The 19,172-nt window shown below is 37.3% G+C and overlaps 2 protein-coding genes across 2 annotated transcripts in view; one reads left to right on the forward strand and one right to left on the reverse strand.

The window, feature by feature from the left end:
* DHX29 (DExH-box helicase 29) overlaps positions 1-19,172 on the forward strand; it is a 360,925-nt gene that overhangs the window by 206,039 nt on the left and 135,714 nt on the right. The window lies entirely within an intron of this gene.
* Positions 1-19,172, reverse strand: part of MTREX (Mtr4 exosome RNA helicase) — a 98,350-nt gene that overhangs the window by 2,330 nt on the left and 76,848 nt on the right. The window contains exons 23-25 of the mRNA XM_072605600.1: positions 13,407-13,512; positions 12,730-12,786; positions 11,677-11,839 (exon numbers count right to left, since the gene is read on the reverse strand). Of these exons, the coding sequence (XP_072461701.1) occupies positions 11,677-11,839; positions 12,730-12,786; positions 13,407-13,512 (326 nt within the window). The remainder of the gene's footprint in view (positions 1-11,676; positions 11,840-12,729; positions 12,787-13,406; positions 13,513-19,172) is intronic.

Consider the following 19,172-nt stretch of genomic DNA (forward strand, 5'->3'; position numbering starts at 1 on the left):
ATTTCTTGTCAAATTTGCTGAGGCTCATATAATCAGACTGAAAGAATCTCAGGTTACTTAATCTAACTCAGATCTTTCAGATGAGGAAATTCAGGCCTAGTGAGGTTGAGTTCAAAATCACACATGTAAATGAGAGAGCTGCAGACCAAATTCAGCACTTCATTGCACCACGCTGCCTTTCAATGGCACTGGCAGGGAAAGCTTAACATAGAACTTCTAGGGAAATGCTATATACATTTTTGTAGTCAAGGCTAGAAAAAAGGTAGTCAAAAACTGAACACTACCTAAGCTACCCTGAGCAACCAAGCACCCAGGACAGAAGCTGATGCTCTTGCTGAACACTGAGCAGCTCTGAATGTCACCATTTCAGGAATGATGCAGACCAAGATGGTGAGAAAACTGCAGACTACGACCTATGAGGATCAGTTAGGAACTAGGGATATGTGAAGGGAAGAGGAGGAGGGGAGAAAACAGAGGGAAGATTGGACTTGTTCTGCTTAATTTCAAAGATCAGAATTTAGGAACAATCGGTAAAAGTTGTCAAATGAAGCCAAAAAAAAAAAAAATTAAGCTCGATTTAACAATTCCACAATGGAATTATTCCAAAATATATTGGGAAATAGTGAGTTTCAAGGTCTTAGAGCAAACCCTGGGTGACCTACATTACAGAAGGGATTCTTGTTCAGAGCTTGAGAGACCCTTGTCAAGGACACAACTTTTTCTGATTTTGTGACAGCCATCACTCCTTGGCCCTTTGGTATCTCCTGATCCTAAAACTTTTTTTTTTTTTTATTTTTTATTTTTTTTAATGTTTAACAATCACTGCCATACAATTGCGATTTTATCCCTCCCCACCCACCTCCCACTACCTCCCTCCCTCCCCACGACTGCATACAATTCTGTATAGATTCTACATATACTTTCCTATTGAGTATATTTTCACTATAGTGATGCTATGTAGTCAGACTAAGATAAATGAAAGAATCCGTATTACAAATCAGAACATGATACACAAACAGATACACATACACAAATATGATCTGCTACATTATGTGAGTGACTTCCATATTTCTCTCTCTGAGTGTGGAAGGTATTTTGCCTTGAGGTCCACCATTGGGATTTTTTTTTTTTTTTCAGAAGTTCTTGTGTTATTACAAAAATCTAAGTCTACCAGAAAAAACTCTCACACACTGTGGTTGTTGCTGTGCATAAAGTTCTCCTGGTTCTGCTCCTTTCACTCAGCATCAGGTCATATAAGTCCTTCCAGGTCTCTCTGAAGTCTTCTTGTTCATCATTTCTTATGGCACAATAGTACTCCATTACATTCATATACCATAATTTATTCAGCCATTCCCCAATTGATGGACATCCCCCTGACTTCCAGTTTTTGGCAACTACATAGAGTGCTGCTATAAATATTTTTGTACATGTGGGACCCTTTCCCATTTTTATGATCTCTTGGGGATATAGTCCTCTGATCCTAAAACTTTAAGCAGTTTTCAGCAGAGCACAAGGTTTTCTCAGGAAAAAAATACACAATTGTAAAATTCTAGAAAAACATAATCATATGCTAACATTCCCTGTCAAACGGAAACATTTTATGGGAAATTTTTTTAAATTACCAAAAAAATGTTCAAGATGGTTAGTTGTAGAATGTTTTACCAGTGCCATGAATTTTGAATGCTTTGAGCTGTACACCTGAGACAATCTACTTTCTGGTACTGTAAGGTAAACCCAATGATCTCTCAGGATGTCACAAACGTCTTGGTGCAGTTGTAAGTTATTAAAGATTGTGGGGTAAGCCAACTATCCTGGTCAAGGATTTTATAAAATTAGAGTCAGTAGGATTAATAACAGCCTTTTCTTGTTGCTCCTTTTAACAGAGAAACTTTACAGGAAAAAACATGATCTCTGAGCAAACAGGTCACTGAGCCAAGAAGCGCGGGGCTCTAAGTCCTGACTCTTGTACCTTTCTCCCCTCTAGGCCTCGGTCCCAGGGCTGCAGTGTGGCTCTAAGGTACTGTCAGGAACAGTACAGAGATGCAGCCTTGGCTTAAGAAGGTGTTGTCCTTTAGATTTTGTAGACTCATAGAACAAGAAACCTAACTTCTTCCTTACTAGAGTTCTGGGTAAAACAAGAAGTCTAGAAGAACAGAAAACAGACCTGGCACCTCATGAATTAAAGCAAAGATAAAAGATGTGAAGATTGGAAGAGGGAGGGGAACCCTCTAATTTGGAAAAGAAACCATTTCCAAGAACATTTTGAAAAATGTTTTGCTTACACTTTTATAAATAACATCTTTTCTATTGCTTGGTATACTGCTATCTAGTCGTTAGTCCCTTTAAATGACTCATAAAACCATGAAATAGAAGTATGTAAATGCCAAATACCTAGAGTAATAAGTCATAATTTTTCCACCCTGCGCACAACAGTACAACTCTCAAACTCATGAGAGGAGATGTATTTTTTTCTCTCTACTACTTTTTATAACAGAAGGAAGAATTCGGTGACTTTTCTACCTGTGGGCTTTTTAAAAGTCTCCCCTCTGCCCATCAGTGGAGGGCAATCAGATGTGAGGAAGGAAGAGACCTGTGTTTCTTAATTCAAGCAGTCCTTTGTAACAAATATTTAAAGGGTCTTTAAGATGTAAAATATTGCACACATCTTTAAAAATTCTCCACAGTTTCACATTTTTCTCCTGTTATCAAACCTTCTGGAAACATTTTAGTCTCTAGACACTGATCTTGCTGAAACAGATAAGGGACCATTTATGTGTTTTCCAACAGTGACAAAACAGGTGGCATATATCTGCCAACCAGTGTTTAGGAAAAGATGCTCTATAAGTACCTTCTAAGCCCAAATGACTGAATTACCAAGTTGGTACAAGTGTGATAATTTTGTAAATGATCCTCTTAATATTCACATGGTCACTGAAGACACTATGAGGTCAACTCTGACCTTATCTAAGTAGTGGATCCACCAAAAGGTGGATGTCCAAAGGTACCAGGAACACGACATCACTCTATAATATGTTTCCCAAGGTAGGAGAACCACAAAACACACATTTACTTGTATGTTCCATATAATGTGGAAAGGGCTTGTGTTTTTGTCCTTCCTTATATGTAAACTAAAACCACATATTTTTCATACTCTTCATGATTGTGATAGCCCACTAACTTATTTTTATAAACATGTATACCAAATGAAAGCACAGGGAACGAGACTGCCGTTCTCAGTCATAACTTTCTTTCAGCTAATTGACGTGCTTGACACCTATCTTCTATTTTGGCACAGAATTGATTGTTAGAGTTAGAAGTTTTGAGAGATTAACCTCAAATTAAAGCAAAAAAGCAAATATTTTGGAATTAGTGACTGCAAAAGTATCAGAAACATACAGCAGAGTGTCTATAAAATTTCTGGAAACAAACAACAGCTGACTTCTAAGTTCACTGTCAGATAAAGGTTAATCTATCTTCAGGGAGGGAGGGAAAAGAGGAGGGGAAGGGAAGAAGACCCAGCAAGCTCCAACTTCTTCTTTGGGTTATTAGTAAAATGAATGAGCTTGTTTAATTTACATTCTGAAATTGAAAATGCTCAATTGATTTTCTTTCAACAATTTAATTACTATTACGTAAAAGTTTCTATTCCAAAGGAATTATGTAATGGTTTGCAAATTCTTTCTCTTCATGGCAATGGGCTGATTACCAAATGTCATTTTAACCGCTGTAGCAAGAACTGACCTAAATCATTTCTTGTAGCAACCCTGTATTTCTAAGTAAGTGTCACTGTGCCAGGTCCTATATCTAAAACCCAGGCAGACCCCTTATCTATCTCCCAAACATATCAGTTTAACCTATTTATAACATATAACTGGAGAACATACCCAGTCTCATAATACTTCAGTACTTTGACCAACAAAACAACTTACGAGAAAAAACAGTATCTGTAAAACAAATTACAGTTAAAACCATATGGAATGAATTATTAAGATAAAACTTAGCCCAAAATAACTGAACTAAGCATATCTTCAGGGCACAGCCACGCTGCATTCTGGCAAACACTGAACTCAATTTTGGAAAGCCCAACTTTGTTGAAGAGTCTCAGATTACTGGAGAATAATTAGGAAAATGAAGCCACGAGGCACCCAGAGAGCTCACACGTGGGCTACAATCTCATACTAGCTGTGGTTGTTGCAGACAGATTCTTGTCTTCAAACTATACTGTCCATGTGCAAACACTAAACTGTCTACAGAGAAGGATGGTTTAAGTGTATGTATGTATGTATGTGTGTGTGTATGTGTGTGCGCGCGTGCATACTCATCTGCATGGGAAGTGTCAAAAGAGAGACGGGTGGGGTGGTTGGAGAGAATTTTTAATGAAAGCTCATTTGAACACGATTTTCATTCCTAGTCCCTCCCTACCAACTTCTTGGGTTGAAAGGATCCCTTTCTAAGATCTAGAAGTCCTTCTTTCATAGATGAAGACTTGCCATATTAAGTCCTCGAATATGCTACCACACACTGACATTAAATACATTAATGTTGGCAGAATTAGAATTACCCACCCCAAAAGGCTTACTGTGGAAGAGCTCTTCCTGTTCCAAATCCTGAGATCACATTTATAACTGTGTAGGAGAATAAAACTCACAAGTAAAAATCTTCTTCCCACACCATTTTTTGAGTTATTTTGTTGTTTCTCAGTTCTTTGTATCCTTCAAAAGAAACAATCCTGGTAAAGGGTAAGTTCTCTTCAGAATTAAGGTAAGAAGTGAAGCTTAAAAACTGAATGACCGTGTGGAATTTTCTAACAGTAAGCATTAACCTCTAATTTCACCATTTCCCAAGCAAACAGTTCAGCGTGTGCTCAAATTTAGATCTAGAAAAAGTATCAAATGCTAAGAATGATTTTATTTTGGAGCACAGGACTCATTAAGAAGTATCAGACGCAAAAATTTCCTAAAAACAAAAGCCATTCTCAAAAGATCCACAAAGTATGGTCATGAGTTTTTCGTGTTAGGATTAGTTACAACAAAACCAAAACATCATCATGCTCTCAAATGTAAAAAGTCAATACATGTGGAGATACAAATAAACAATTATTTCTGTTAGGTGGGTAAAGACTAATACTGTCCTCTAAATCTTAAGACAATAGAAATTATAACAATTCTGGTAACTGAGGCCTGTGGGCCAAGGCACTCATACCAGGTTGGTACAGGAGGAAGGACTCCTAGCTCACACTGAGAGCTAAATGGGATCTTCAAGAAGCAGCCCACAGCTGGGCCACCTTTTATTTTCTTATCTTAGGAAAAAAAATTCCTGTTTAACAGCCAAAGAAATAAATGGATCCTAGGCTTTTTAAAACCCCTGGGAAGCAGAATCACATAGAAAGAAGTTCTCTAAGACGTCTTTGCAAAGGGCACCCTGGATCATCTCCACATCTCAAAGGGCGCTATTAATGATTCTCTTTTTGGCAAAAGAGAAAAGGCAACAGCTGTTGCTCAGCACATGATGGAGACCAAAACAGACCCCAATTATGACCTCAAAGCAAACCCTCTCTCCTAAAGAAGACCTTGGTCTCCATCGGCATTGTAACAAACAATTCTATTTAAGTTTAGTTGCATCAAATTAAAAAGAAAACTGAGGAGTGTTTAATAACGTAGTTCTCTCTGAAAGCATTTCTAAAACACATGGCCTTCATTAGCACAAGACAGTGTTAACTCTCACAGACTTAGGTTTGCAAAGTATTTAAAGCGCTAAGTACAGAGACTGGTGAGGCTACTCTTTTTATTTTTTTAAAGACAAGACTTTTTTTTTTAAATTTAAATAAGGGAATAGTAACGGAGAAAGTCCAATAATTAAAAATGTCCAATACTGAAATTTTGTTTCTACAAAGCTTAGGGCCACGCTCTCTTACGCATCAGGGCTTCATGACATACTGCTATGAAAGAGATTTCCCCCCTATCCAGAACTGTTCCGTACTGAGCCTATAAAAATCATCACAATTCGAAGAGTGGAGAAAAGAATAAAGGACACACCTTTGCAGCTGGTGACATAACAGGGAAAATGCCCAATTACAGGAAAAAAATGCTTTTAAAAAAAAGTTCCATTTAATTCCAGACTTAATCGACACTGGAAAAAATCAAACCTACTTCCGTATAAAAAGACAGAAATAATAAGGATTATAATCTAGCATTTACATAGCGCTTTAAGATTTGCAAAATGCTTCTGTTATTTCACTTGGCTCCTAGGAGACGGGTGCTGTTATCATTCCAATTTCACAGATAAAGAAACTGAGGCAGACAGTGCGTGAGACTGAGAATGACTATTATTTACCATTCATTCAAAAAAGGATACAATAAGTTCACCGTTACTTTCAAAGATGTCTTATTTGTGAAGAAGTAACACTTAAGATAAAAAAGAGGGAAAATTAAATAAACACATGCAGACTTTTGGTCTTCTGCTCTCTTAGAAAACTAAATGTTTCATTACGATCAGTTTAAGGAGAGGAAATGTCTACAAGGATGGCCCAAAGACGGGTAATATCAAGAAATAGAGCAGACTACATTAGCTTAGTTTATATAACTGTAGCCTGAAATCTGCCTCTACAAAACAGAAAATAAACTTCCATGATCTAAATTGCTCAAATGAAAGAAGCTAAATTTAAGTTGAAATAATCCTAAGGCGCCGAGAAAAGAAGGCAGAATAACTGAGGAATGCTGGTATGCTACTGAAAAGGTCAACCCATAGGTGGAGTCTCTTGGACTTGGGCATCACCCCAAACAGTCTTTAGTTTTAAATAGCACAGAGTTCATGTTTCATGACACACACTACATGAAATTTCTATTTAGCACAAAATTGCAAATAAAATCCATAAAGTCAAATTCACAGAATCCTTGGGGGCAGGTTATCATACAAAATCAGGGCATTTTCTCAGGAGAAGTGAGCTATAAGACTGGGCAGGCTGTGGCCAACAGCGAAAACAACAAGCACGGTCTTTCTTCTGGAGATCGAGGAGCTCTAGTCCTGTCATTTATGTTTCTAATATCTACACAAGAAAGTAAAAGAAAGTCCTTTTAGCACTCCTAATAAAAATCTGAAAACTGAGGCCCAAAGATACACTGTGTTTACACTGTTAGACAGTAAATGGTCTTTAACAATGTTCAGCGGAAAGTACTAACAAAAGTACTTAACGCTGAAATGGACAGGGAGGCAATGACTGGGAGAGAAGGCTCAAGAAGGGAGTTCTAAAAACACGACACATGATGCAAGCACTTTGACATTATTCCTTTAAAGAATTATTCACATATATGTATCACCTCCCCTCCAAGGAATAAGCTCCACAATAAGTTTGCAAAGCACTTTACATACATGATCTCATTTGAGTATCATAATAATTTTATAAGGTATGAATTTTTATTAAATTTCCGACCTGAAAATTCAGTTGGGCCCTCCCTGGTGAGAAAACCACCTTCCAACAAGAGATGAGCAGATATTCTGCAATTTAAAGGTTTTAGAGAGCAGCCTGAAGCACTGGGAAGTTAAATAAATTGCTCAGTATGTGCGAGAAGCCGAGGTTCCACTCCCTATCCACCATGCAAGTGTGCCTGTCTAAGGCAGTGATGTAACACAGAAATTTTTATCTCCAATTTACATGAGGAAACTGAGGTGTAGGGAGGCAAACAACATGCCTGTAGAATCAGCACGGCAGAGTCAAAAGAACTTTGGATTCAGGGGATGGTTTTACATCCTGGGTCAGCTGCTTACTGTGAGATTGGCACAGGCCAGGGGCTTGGCCTTGGGGGGGGTCTCTGTCTAAGCCCTATGGTCACAGCACCAGAAAGTGTCAGAGACATGACCAAGGCTCGGCTTCTCCTGACTCAGGAACCACTGAGCCACTCACTTCTCCAAGACAGCAAAGACCATCTGTCCATGCTCAGTCCCTGCTGAGGCTGGCACACAGCCTTACTTACAGACAGAAAAGGGCTGTGTGCTAGCACACCCTTGTACACGAAGACTCATACATATGTATGTAGGTAGAACACTCATAACATATAGAAACTGCCAGAATTTGCCATTCTCTTCTATTCAAGCTATCTGGCCTCTAAATAAATTGCAGGAATTCATAGGTCAAATTTTAAATTTGGTTTGGTTGACAATAAAAAAAGAGTATAAATAGCATTTCGGATCCTCTGTCAGACTTTGAGATTAGATTAGAATAGGAAATTTTACTTTGAGGCCAAAGATTAATAAGCTGTTGCTTATACTGTGCTTTCAAGTCGAAAAACATTTAAGTGCCTTCTACGTGACAGGCACTAGCTCAGTGAAATGGGTATAATTCCCTAGAGTGCCCCTCTGAAATCAGTCTGTAACTATAACTAATGTCAGCCCAAGTCACATTCTTGCACCCATATTTTCCCCTAAGCCAGGGATGCAGAACTGCGAATTCCTCAGGGTACAGAGAATATCTCTGGCAAAAAAAAACCCTCCACCAATTTTGCTGCTGAGTTGTTTCAGTTACATCTGACTCTGGGATCCCAATTGGGGTTGTCTTGGCAGAGATCTTTCTCTAGTTCATTGTACAGATGAGGAAACTGAGGCAAAAAGGGCTAAGTGATTTGCCCAGGGTCACACAGTTATTAAGTCTGAGGCTGGACTTGAACTCTGGAAGACTTCAGGCCTGATGCTCTATCCACTGCACCACCTAGCTGTCCCCTCCTATCCCTTCTACCGATCCATATAGGAAATTGGCCTTTAACTTTGTCTTAGAAGGTGACAGGAGCACTGGGAGGTTAAGGGAGTTGTCTAGGGTCAAACAATCTGTCTGAGTCAGAGGCAGGACGTGAACCTGGGACATCTTCCTGACTTTAGGGCAGGCCCACCATTATCTCAGACTGATTCTTCATACTGAATAACAAGTGGGGCATAAAGTGATTCACACAACAGAGTTTTGAAATGCAGTACGAAAATAAAGTACTAATGTGATAAAGAGAATTCGTTTTCTGAATTTTAGTATTAAAGCAAGTATTTCACAAAACTCATGAAAACACAGGCCCATGCTCCAAAGCCCTGCTTGTTTTATCTGCACACAGCTCTCTGAAGCGTGCTCAGAGCCAGAAGGGACCTCTCAGGACATCAAATCAAACTCCCCCATTTCCCATATGAGGAAACTGTGGCTCAGTTTCACAAGCTCATACACATAGTAAGATGGTAGGGATGTGATCTGAACCAAGGTCCTGACTCCCAAATCCTATGTTTTCTTTACTCTATCATGACACTTCAGTAATCCAAAAGTGATGGAGCCCTAATGACAAGCTTCCAACAGCAACAATTAGAAATGCATGTGTACAACACACATTTTCTCAAAATGCTCACTAAGGTGAGGATGACCAATTCCCTTAAAATTATCTTTACAGTATAAAATTTAATAGGCTGTATCAAGTTCAATATAATAATTTTATGTCATCATACAAGATTATCATAAATTACTGTATAGCCATTTTAAAATTTATAAAGCCTATGTTTCTAACTCACATCATTTTTCTTTAACCATCATCTTGGTTTTAATCTTACTTTATTAAAATTTATTCTTATTTATTTCTTCCATCTAAGCTCTTTTTCAGCTTCTCAATTATTTTTTCTTGCTGGTTCATCAGTCTTTTGATTTCTTCCTGATTAGTTTTATTTCAGTAATTTGAGTTAAGGATCATATCATAAAAGTTACATACTAAAATAAGAGACCATTCATCAGTCTTTTTAAAAGTCGTAAAAAATAACTTGATGATGAAGTGTTATGTGAAACAAGTAAATTTTAACTAGAAAATAATTAATAGCATTCTGAGTTATTTTTCTAATGATAAACAACATTTCCTATCTCTACCAAATAACAAAAACACGTAGATACATAAAATGTCCATGGGGATCGTCCCTCTAATATATGACTAGGAGTTTCATATGTTCTTCAAATAAATACTTTAAGAATTTGTAATTCTGTGTGTGGTGATCCTTTTCCTCAACTGAAATGTTAAGCCCACTATAATGCAATGGATGGCCTTGAAACAATAGGCATCACTAAAAAAACCTTTTGTCAATCTGGTGAAAAGCTTCTCTGAATTTAGTAGGACTGCTCTCTGATCTACAAAAATACTTCACTTCACTCATATTTGAACAAGCTTTTCTAGAACTGCAGTACTGCTAACTTGCCCTCTAGAGAATGTAGGATAAATCTTTGAAAAATAAATGCATATTTAAAAAACGTATAAATATGTCTATACCTCCATACACCTACATGCACATGCTTCTTTAGAGCCTCTTCACATTCTGTGATCTTTAACTACACGTTATTAAATCAAGCACAAAAAAAAACATTGGCTAGAATATCTTTTAGTAACCAATCAGAAAGACAGGAAATGCAATAAATATCCCTCTCAAATTTTACTTTAAAAAAATGATAAAAACAAACAATTCCTATTTCCTTACCTTACAGAGTAACTATGCTTAATATTTTCATTAAATTTCTAAAAAATAAACAAACCAAAAAACCCCCCAAACCCTAGCTTTAAAATACATTAACAATTTAATAATCCGGATAACTAATCCTTTAGACAGCTAATATATGCCAACTATACCCTAACAAAAAGCTGGAAGATTCCCTAAAGAACTGTGGAAAAAATGTATCCATTCTCACATTATGGCTCAGTTATGTAAATTTGACTTTTCAGTGATCTAAAGGATTACAAGCAAGTATTTCTTCTTTCCTTCTATAATTCAGGTTTAGCTGCCATTTTTTCTTTTTAACTGAGAAAAGAAACAAACTATACCTATTATTTTCTAATCAATATTTTAAATGCAATAAGGTAATTTATTGTAACATTAGACATTCTTTGAATAGGTTTTTAGTTCGAAATCAAATGTGAAAAATCACATTTCTGGAAAGCAAGACATTTCAATTAGTCCCACAAAGATTTCAGGAGCTGTGACACCATAGACCAAGCTAAGAATTCTACTTCCAAAAATTCTGCTTTCAGACTAAACAATCTCCATAAACACCAAAATACTCATGGTGACACTTTGTAGGGCAGCAAAAAAGTGGGAAAAAACCAGGATTTTTATCAGTTGGAGAATGGTTGAACAAACTAGTATAAGTATGTGAGAGAATATTATCGTACTCCCGTAAGAAATGATTTACATTTAAAATTCAGAGAACGAGGGAAAGTCTTGTCTGAATTAATGTGAAGCAAAACAAGTAGAACAAAGAGAACAAAATACAAAATGGCTCTACTAATAAACAATAAAACAAAAAGGCAATTGAACTATGATGAAATGCAACCAACACTGAACCCAAGGGCAATTAGACTATAGATGCTGACACATATTGTGTGGTTACAGATACTAATCAGTTTTCCTTAACTACTTTTCTTTGTTAAAGGAAGGAGATAACAGGGAAATCACTGTGATATAAAAACATGAATATATTTTTAAAATAACAAAACTTTACATTACAAAACTGGGCAGATATATAATAAATGCTAGTATAACACAATTATTAAAATGAAGAATTTTCTTCAGTCTAAGACTATTCACCATTCTATATAGGAGAGACTACATGGTAAAAAGAGACTTAGCAAAGTCTGTTAATTTTGTCAAATTTAAATCCTTAAAAACAAAGTGTTAACATACCTTCAAAGACATCGGTCATTTTGCAGATGTGGGCAAAAGTACATCCAGATGCCCAGGTATAGACTACATCCATTAAGTTTGACTTGAATGTGTTCAGGTACGTCTCTTCATCAATTTCTAATTTGGCCTCTGCTGAAACTTTTGCAATCCTTTTCGCACATTCCTTGAAAAAAAGATCAACTTTCAAAAAAGATATTTAAGTTCTAAACCTGTAATTTTTGCTATCAATTTAAAATTTTGCGTTTTCCCGTTTAGCACAAAAGAAGCTACTCATTTCTTTGTGGGTACTGTGTCTAAAGTTTAGATAGAGGGTCATTAAGTCAGGTCTAACTACATTTGATCTAGTTCAAGGAATCAACAAAATTCTAACAGTCAGATGAACTTTTTTTTAAGGACAAGGTGAGGAAGTGGGATGGGAAGGAAGGACGTATAGCATAAAGAGGGTTGGATTTGCAGTCATAAGGCCGGGGTTCAAAATTCTTGCAATGCAACTTACTTGGGTGACCTTTGGCCAATCACTTAACTTTCAAGGCCTCAGGTTTCTCACCTGTAATAGAAAGGTGCCAGAGTAGGAGGGCTCTTAGGTCCCTGTTAGCTAATATTAAACACTGTGCATATGAAAAACAAAAGGCACTACATTCCTAAGTGAAGGACATGGGTTTCTCAGGCTAGAAGTCCAAATTCAGGTCCCCAAAAGATTAGAAAGGCTAAAGAAGGGAACTGAGTATACGAGCCTGAAGTACCTTCATATACCGGTAGGCAAGAATCATGCTTCATCCCTCTGTTCCCAAGAGCAGACCCCAAAGCTAGGTTGGAGGTGTTACATTAAAATGAAATAGAAACAGGAGCCAGTAATCTGTACATAAGGATTTCTATGGGCCACAATGTTTTGGTTTTAAAATAGCTTTGATGGAGCTTTTAGTTATTATGTTAAATATTTCCCAATTATACTTTAATCTGGTTCAGCCAAACTTCAAAACTGTTTGAGTTGCATGTTTGACACCTCTGGTTCAAGGCACTCTAAAACAAGCAGCTTAAAATAAAAGATCTTACCTGCATTTGGCGAAGTGGTCCTGCCAACTGTTCTGTCAATTTGGGCAATTCAGTGGACTATTAAAAAAAAGAAAGAAAAAGAAAAGTGGATGTAAAAATCTAGTAACATCATATGAGCCCTCAAATAATCTACATTTTCTCTAATAATAAAAATCAAAATAAGTTATAATATTTAAAGTCAGAACTGATGTTTTATTATTTTAACATTAATATTTAACAGGGGTGCAGAGAAAAAAGTCCTGGATTTAGAAACAGAAGACCTATGTTCAACTCTGTATTCTGCCACGATTACCAGTGTGCTAATTAAATCACTTAAACCTCTGAACTTTGGGTGACCTAGAAGGACCCTTCCGGTCTAAATGTACTACTTTCTCATCCTGTCTTAGAATTTTACTTAATAAAGGAAAACTCATCTGCAAAAGTATACTGATGAACAATACAAGTTTACAACATAGTCATTTTTAATCTACATTAAGAAAAATAATTCATTCTTGTTCCTCTTTTAATCACATTTAATATCTCTCCTAATATTCCTTCAATTATTTAATTTTTCATAATTAAAACTGTCTAGTAACAACACTGGTAAAACTAAACTTTTTCAAGTTCTTTGGCTTATACAAGAAAGGCCTGTTTGGTGCATGGATTAATAAGATATATTCATTTATTTATTAACTCACATTCTCCTGAAATACAAAACAGCTTAGCAATGCAGTAGCTTGCTCTGCAGACAAGTCATTGAAAAGTCCATTAAACATCATTTCAGTTAAAAGCAGCTCATCAGCACTACATAAAAAAGAAAGAATATTTAATACAAAACAATTTTTAAAAGTTTTGCCAAAAAAAAAAGCACTATTCAACCATTCAGATAAAGGACAGAATGGGCAAAGATCAACAGAAACTAGAGAAAGAACAAGAATATTTATCAGAAAATGCAAATTTAGCATTTTAAGTATAATATCACAACATAATAAATACATGAAGACATGAAGACACTTTTCATTTCCTTAGTATAAGAGACTCACTAGGTAAGAAGTCCACCCAGTGAAGTCAGGGAAGGCAAGAGGTGGTGAAGAGGAAGGAAAGCATTCTGGGCAAGATGACACGTGAAAAGGCAAAGTCAGGAGATAGAAGGTAATGTGTAAGGAACAGCAAAGTGTCCAGTGTATCTGGATCACAGAGTATATGAAAAAAAGGCAAGTGTAAGGAGACTAGGATGATAGAAAGGGCCAGGTCATGAAAGACATTAGTAGGACCCTACCACATTTTATGGAATAGTGCAAGAACATACTCAGACTTGTGCTTTTAGGTAGGTCACTTTGATATCTAAGTGGAAGATGAACTGGAAGGGAGAAAGATGGGAAGCTGGGACACCAACCAAAAGGTTATTGCAATATTCTAGACCTGGGAGGATGTGCAGTGTGAGAAGGGAGAAGGGGACATAGACAAAATATACTGCAAAGTTAGAGGCCTCAGACCTGGCAATGGATCGGTTATGGGAGATGAGCGAAAGGGAGGAATCAAGGATGACTCCTGTATTTTGAGCCTGGCTGACTGGGAGGACAGCGGTGCTCGTGACAGTAATCTGGAAGGATGGAAGAGAGGGTGGTTTGGGTCGAAAAGTGATGAGTCCTTTTTTGTGCAGGACTCCCTAGAAAGACTCAGGATTACACAGCTAGTAACTATCAGAAGACATCAGAATCCATGTATTCCTAACTCCAAGCTTAGAACTTCATCCATTATACAAAACAGAATGTTTTTTCATGTTTAGTTTGACATTCCTATACCTAGGACATCTAATTAGGTATATTCAATAGGAAAAATAACATAGGAGGCAGAAGAAACATTAGCAGTACATTTAAAGATCTGGGAGGCATCTGCATAGAAATGATAATTAATTCCATGGTATATTACCAAGGTCACCAAGAGATGAACTGCAGTGAGAAGATAGTCCAGCTTTGAGAATATCCAAGTACCACTGGAAAGCAACCACTTCAGTAGTAATTTCTGGCATAAGAACTAACAATGGACTCTGAGTTTAGAAATATGGCATCTAATTTCGATTCATTAGGCAAATCACTTAAAATCTCTGGGTCTAAATTGCCCTCATTTTGTAAAAACAGGGATTTAAAGTAGGCGACCTATGAAGTGCCTTTTAATGATCCAAATGAAAAATTCATCATGAATACACTTTATTAAGCTGTAAAGAAGATACAAGAATCAGGGGAAGATGAGCCGTGTCCATTCAAAAGCCATGCTAAGGCTCCATAAACTGTTTTAGGAACACACACACACACACACACACACACACACACACGAGAATATATGCTATGCTTACTTTTTACCTATAAAGTTCCTTTATAGCTAATTAACCAGTTCTTTTTCTGAGGTTAGATTATTTAAGGTCTTTGTCAATTTGAGTATTTCATATATTTTTTTTAAAGTATCCTATTTCTTTTATGTTCTCAGTTTTACTAGCATGTATCAGTGCATAAGTCGATTCTGATAGCTTGTTTTATTTCTTCTGGTTTTGTTGTGGTTTCTCCTAGGTTGGTTTTTGTTTTTGTTTTGCTATTTCGTTGATTTAATTTTGTCTTCACAGTCCTGATTCACAGTTCACTGGAGAACTCTATCAAAGTCTTAAAGAACAATTAGTACCAGCAGACAAATTATCCTCAAAAATGGAAAAAAGCACTCTGAAACTCCTATTAAAGATAAGTATAGTCCTAATAGCTAAATCAGGGAAGGACAAGGCACAAAAGAATGATAAACCAGTATCACTGATGAATACTGATTAAAAAATTTTAAATAAAATTTAAATAAATAAAAAAATTTAAATAAAAGTTTAAATAAAAAAATTTTAAATAAATAAGATCACTTTTAAATAAACAAAGACTATAGTAGTAATTCATCCGAGAAAGGATTCATTATGATCAAGGTGGATTTACGTCTGGAATGAGAAGATGGTTCAACCTCAGGAAAATAATAAACACAAGCAATATTAAAGACATAAATATCCAAAGTCACATGACTATCTCAATAAATGTAGAAGAAACCTTTGACAAAGCGCAACACTTATTTATGCTAGGTATCTGAAAACAAAAAACCCCCTCATATACAACAGGGATATGCTTGAAGTTTTCTAATAAATACACAAGTAAAGCAAGGATGACCATTTCCCCCACAATTACTTGGTACAGTTCTGGAAATGCTAGCAATAGCAATAAGAAGAGAAAGAGATTAAAGACACAAAAATAGGTAAACAGGAAATACAGTGATTCCCATTTGCTGACAGCATGAGTTTACTTAGAAAACCCTAAAGAATAAGCAAAGATACTGAGATAAATAATAGCTTCAGCAAAGTTGCAGACTACCCCCTCTCTCCCATTTATATCATTTTATTTTTTTTAAGATGAAATAAATTTAAATTTAAATTGTTTTATTTCTTTTCTTTTTTTTAAATTTACTGAACTTTTAACATTCATTTTCACAAAATCTTGGGTTCCAAATTTTCTCCCCTTTTGTCCCCTCTCCCCAAAACACCGAGCATTCTAATTGCCCCTATCACCAATCTGCCCTCTCTTCTATCATCCCTCCCTGCCCTTGTCTCCATCTTCTCTTTTGTCCTGTAGGGCCAAATAACTTTCTATACCCCTTTACCTGTATTTCTTCTTTCCAGTGGCAAGAACAGTACTCGACAGTTGTTCCTATAACTTTGAGTTCCAACTTCTCTTCCTCCCTCCCTCCCCACCCCTTCTCTTTGGAAGGCAAGCAATTCAATATAGGCCATATCTGTGCAGTTCTGCAAATGACTTAAATAATAGTCGTGTTGTATAAGACTAACTATATTTCCCTCCATCCTATCCTGTCCCCCATTACTTCTATTCTCTTTTGATCCTATCCCTCCCCATGAGTGTTGACCTCAAATTGCTCCCTCCTCCCCATGCCCTCCCTTCCATCATCCCCCCCACCCTGCTTATCCCCTTATCCCCCACTTTCCTGTACTGTAAGATAGGTTTTCATACCAAAATGAGTGTGTATTTTATTCCTTCCTTTAGTGGAATGTGATAAGAGTAAAACATGTTTTTCTCTCCCCTCCCCTCTTTTTCCCTCCACTAATAAGTCTTTTGCTTGCCTCTTTTATGAGAGATAATTTGCCCCATTCCATTTCTCCCTTTCTCCTCCCAACATATTTCTCTCACTGCTTGATTTCATTTTTTTAAGATATGATCCCATCCTCTTCAATTCACTCTGTGCACTTTGTCTCTATGTGTGTGTGCGTGTGCGTGTGTAATCCCACCCAGTACCCAGATATTGAATAGTTTCAAGAGTTACAAATATTGTCTTTCCATGTAGGAATGTAAACAGTTCAACTTTAGTAAGTCCCTTATGACTTCTCTTTGCTGTTTACTTTTTCATGCTTCTCTTCATTCTTGTGTTGAAAGTCAAATTTTCTTTTCAGCTCTGGTCTTTTCATCAAGAATGCTTGAAAGTCCTCTATTTCATTGAAAGACCAATTTTTCCCCTGAAGTATTATACTCAGTTTTGCTGGGTAAGTGATTCTTGGTTTTAGTCCTAGTTCCTTTGACTTCTGGAATATCCTATTCCATGCCCTTCGATCCCTTAATGTAGAAGCTGCTAGAACTTGTGTTATCCTGATTTTATTTCCACAACACAATACAAAAATTGTTTCTTTCTAGCTGCTTGCAATATTTTCTCCTTGACCTGGGAACTCTGGAATTTGGCCACAATGTTCCTAGGAATTTCTCTTTTTGGATCTCTTTCAGGAGGTGATCGGTGGATTCCTTGAATACTTATTTTGCCCTCTGGTTCTAGAATCTCAGGGCAGTTTTCCTTGATAATTTCATGAAAGATGATGTCCAGGCTGTTTTTTTGATCATAGCTTTCAGGTAGGCCCATAATTTTTAAATTGTCTCTCCTGGATCTATTTTCCAGGTCAGTTGTTTTTCCAATGAGATATTTCACATTATCTTCCATTTTTTCATTCTTTTGGTTTTGTTTTGTGATTTCTTGGTTTCTCATAAAGTCATTAGCCTCCACCATCTGTTCCATTCTAATTTTGAAAGAACTATTTTCTTCAGTGAGCTTTTGAACCTCCTTTTCCATTTGGCTAATTCTGCTTTTGAAAGCATTCTTCTCCTCACTGGCTTCTTGAACCTCTTTTTGCCAATTGAGTTAGCCTATTTTTCAAGGTGTTATTTTCTTCAGCATTTTTTTGGGTCTCCTTTAGCAGGGTGTTTACTTGTTTTTCATGCTTTACTTTCATGTCTCTCATTTCTCTTCCCAGTTTTTCCTCCACCTCTCTAACTTGATTTTCAAAATCCTTTTTGAGCTCTTCCATGGCCTGAGCCAATTGAGTGGGCTGGGATACAGAAGCCTTGACTTCTGTGTCTTTCCCTGATGGTAAGCATTGTTCTTCCTCATGAGAAAGGAAGGGAGGAAATACCTGTTTACCAAGAAAGTAACCTTCTATAGTCTTATTTTTTTTTCCCTTTTCTGGGCATTTTCCCAGCCAGTGACTTGACTTCTGAGTTTTCTTTCCACCTCCACTTCGCCTCCAGGTCCTCCCAGCCAGTGCTTGGGGTCTGAGATTCAAATGCTGCTTCCCAGCCTCAGGGCTTTTGGCGGTGGTGGGGCTGCTATTCAGTGTGAGATTAAGTTCAGGTGCTCAGGTGGGGGCAGGGCTGCCAGGTGGGGCTCAGTTCCCTCAGGGGGTTTATGCAGAGACCTTCAACAATGGATCCTGGCTCCTGCCTGCTTGGGGAGCCCTGGTCTGCTGCAGCTGCTGCCTCCCAAGGGGGCCTGAGTTATGGGGGGCACCCCACTCCCCTCTCGGCAAGCTGAGAAAACCCTCTCACCAACCTTTGGGGCCCGTGGGTGGAGGGACCTGTATGGCCGCTGGAGATTCCGTCCCTGGAGCCTGCTCGGATCTGCTCCTTTCGTTGCTGCGCGGCCAAGGCAGGGCTGGGCTTGGCTCCGCGTCCGCAGCGCGACAGACCTCTTGCAAGAGGTTTTCAGGCTCTCTGGAACAGAAATCTCGTCTGCTCCGTTGTTCTGTGGCTTCTGCTGCTCCAGAATTTGTTGGGAGTTCTTTTTTACAGATATTTTATGGGCTGTGGGTTCAGAGCTAGCTTATGTGTGTCTTTCTACTCCGCCATCTTGGCTCCGTTCCCCCCCCCCCCCATACCATTTTAATACAACAACAAAAGCCAAAAGGCAATAATGGAGAGAGAAATTCTATTCTAAATAATTATAAAATAGATAAAATATTTAGGTATCAATTTACTAAAACATACAAAATACTTGTATTAATTCAAGCACAAAATGCTCCTTAAAGAAATAAAGAACTTAAAAAGTTGTAGGAATTTTCAGTGCTCATGAGTAGGCCATGCCATAACAACAAAAATAATACTTTACCTAAATTA

The sequence above is a fragment of the Notamacropus eugenii genome, chromosome 4, assembly GCF_028372415.1.
Source record: "Notamacropus eugenii isolate mMacEug1 chromosome 4, mMacEug1.pri_v2, whole genome shotgun sequence".
NCBI lineage: Eukaryota > Metazoa > Chordata > Mammalia > Diprotodontia > Macropodidae > Notamacropus > Notamacropus eugenii.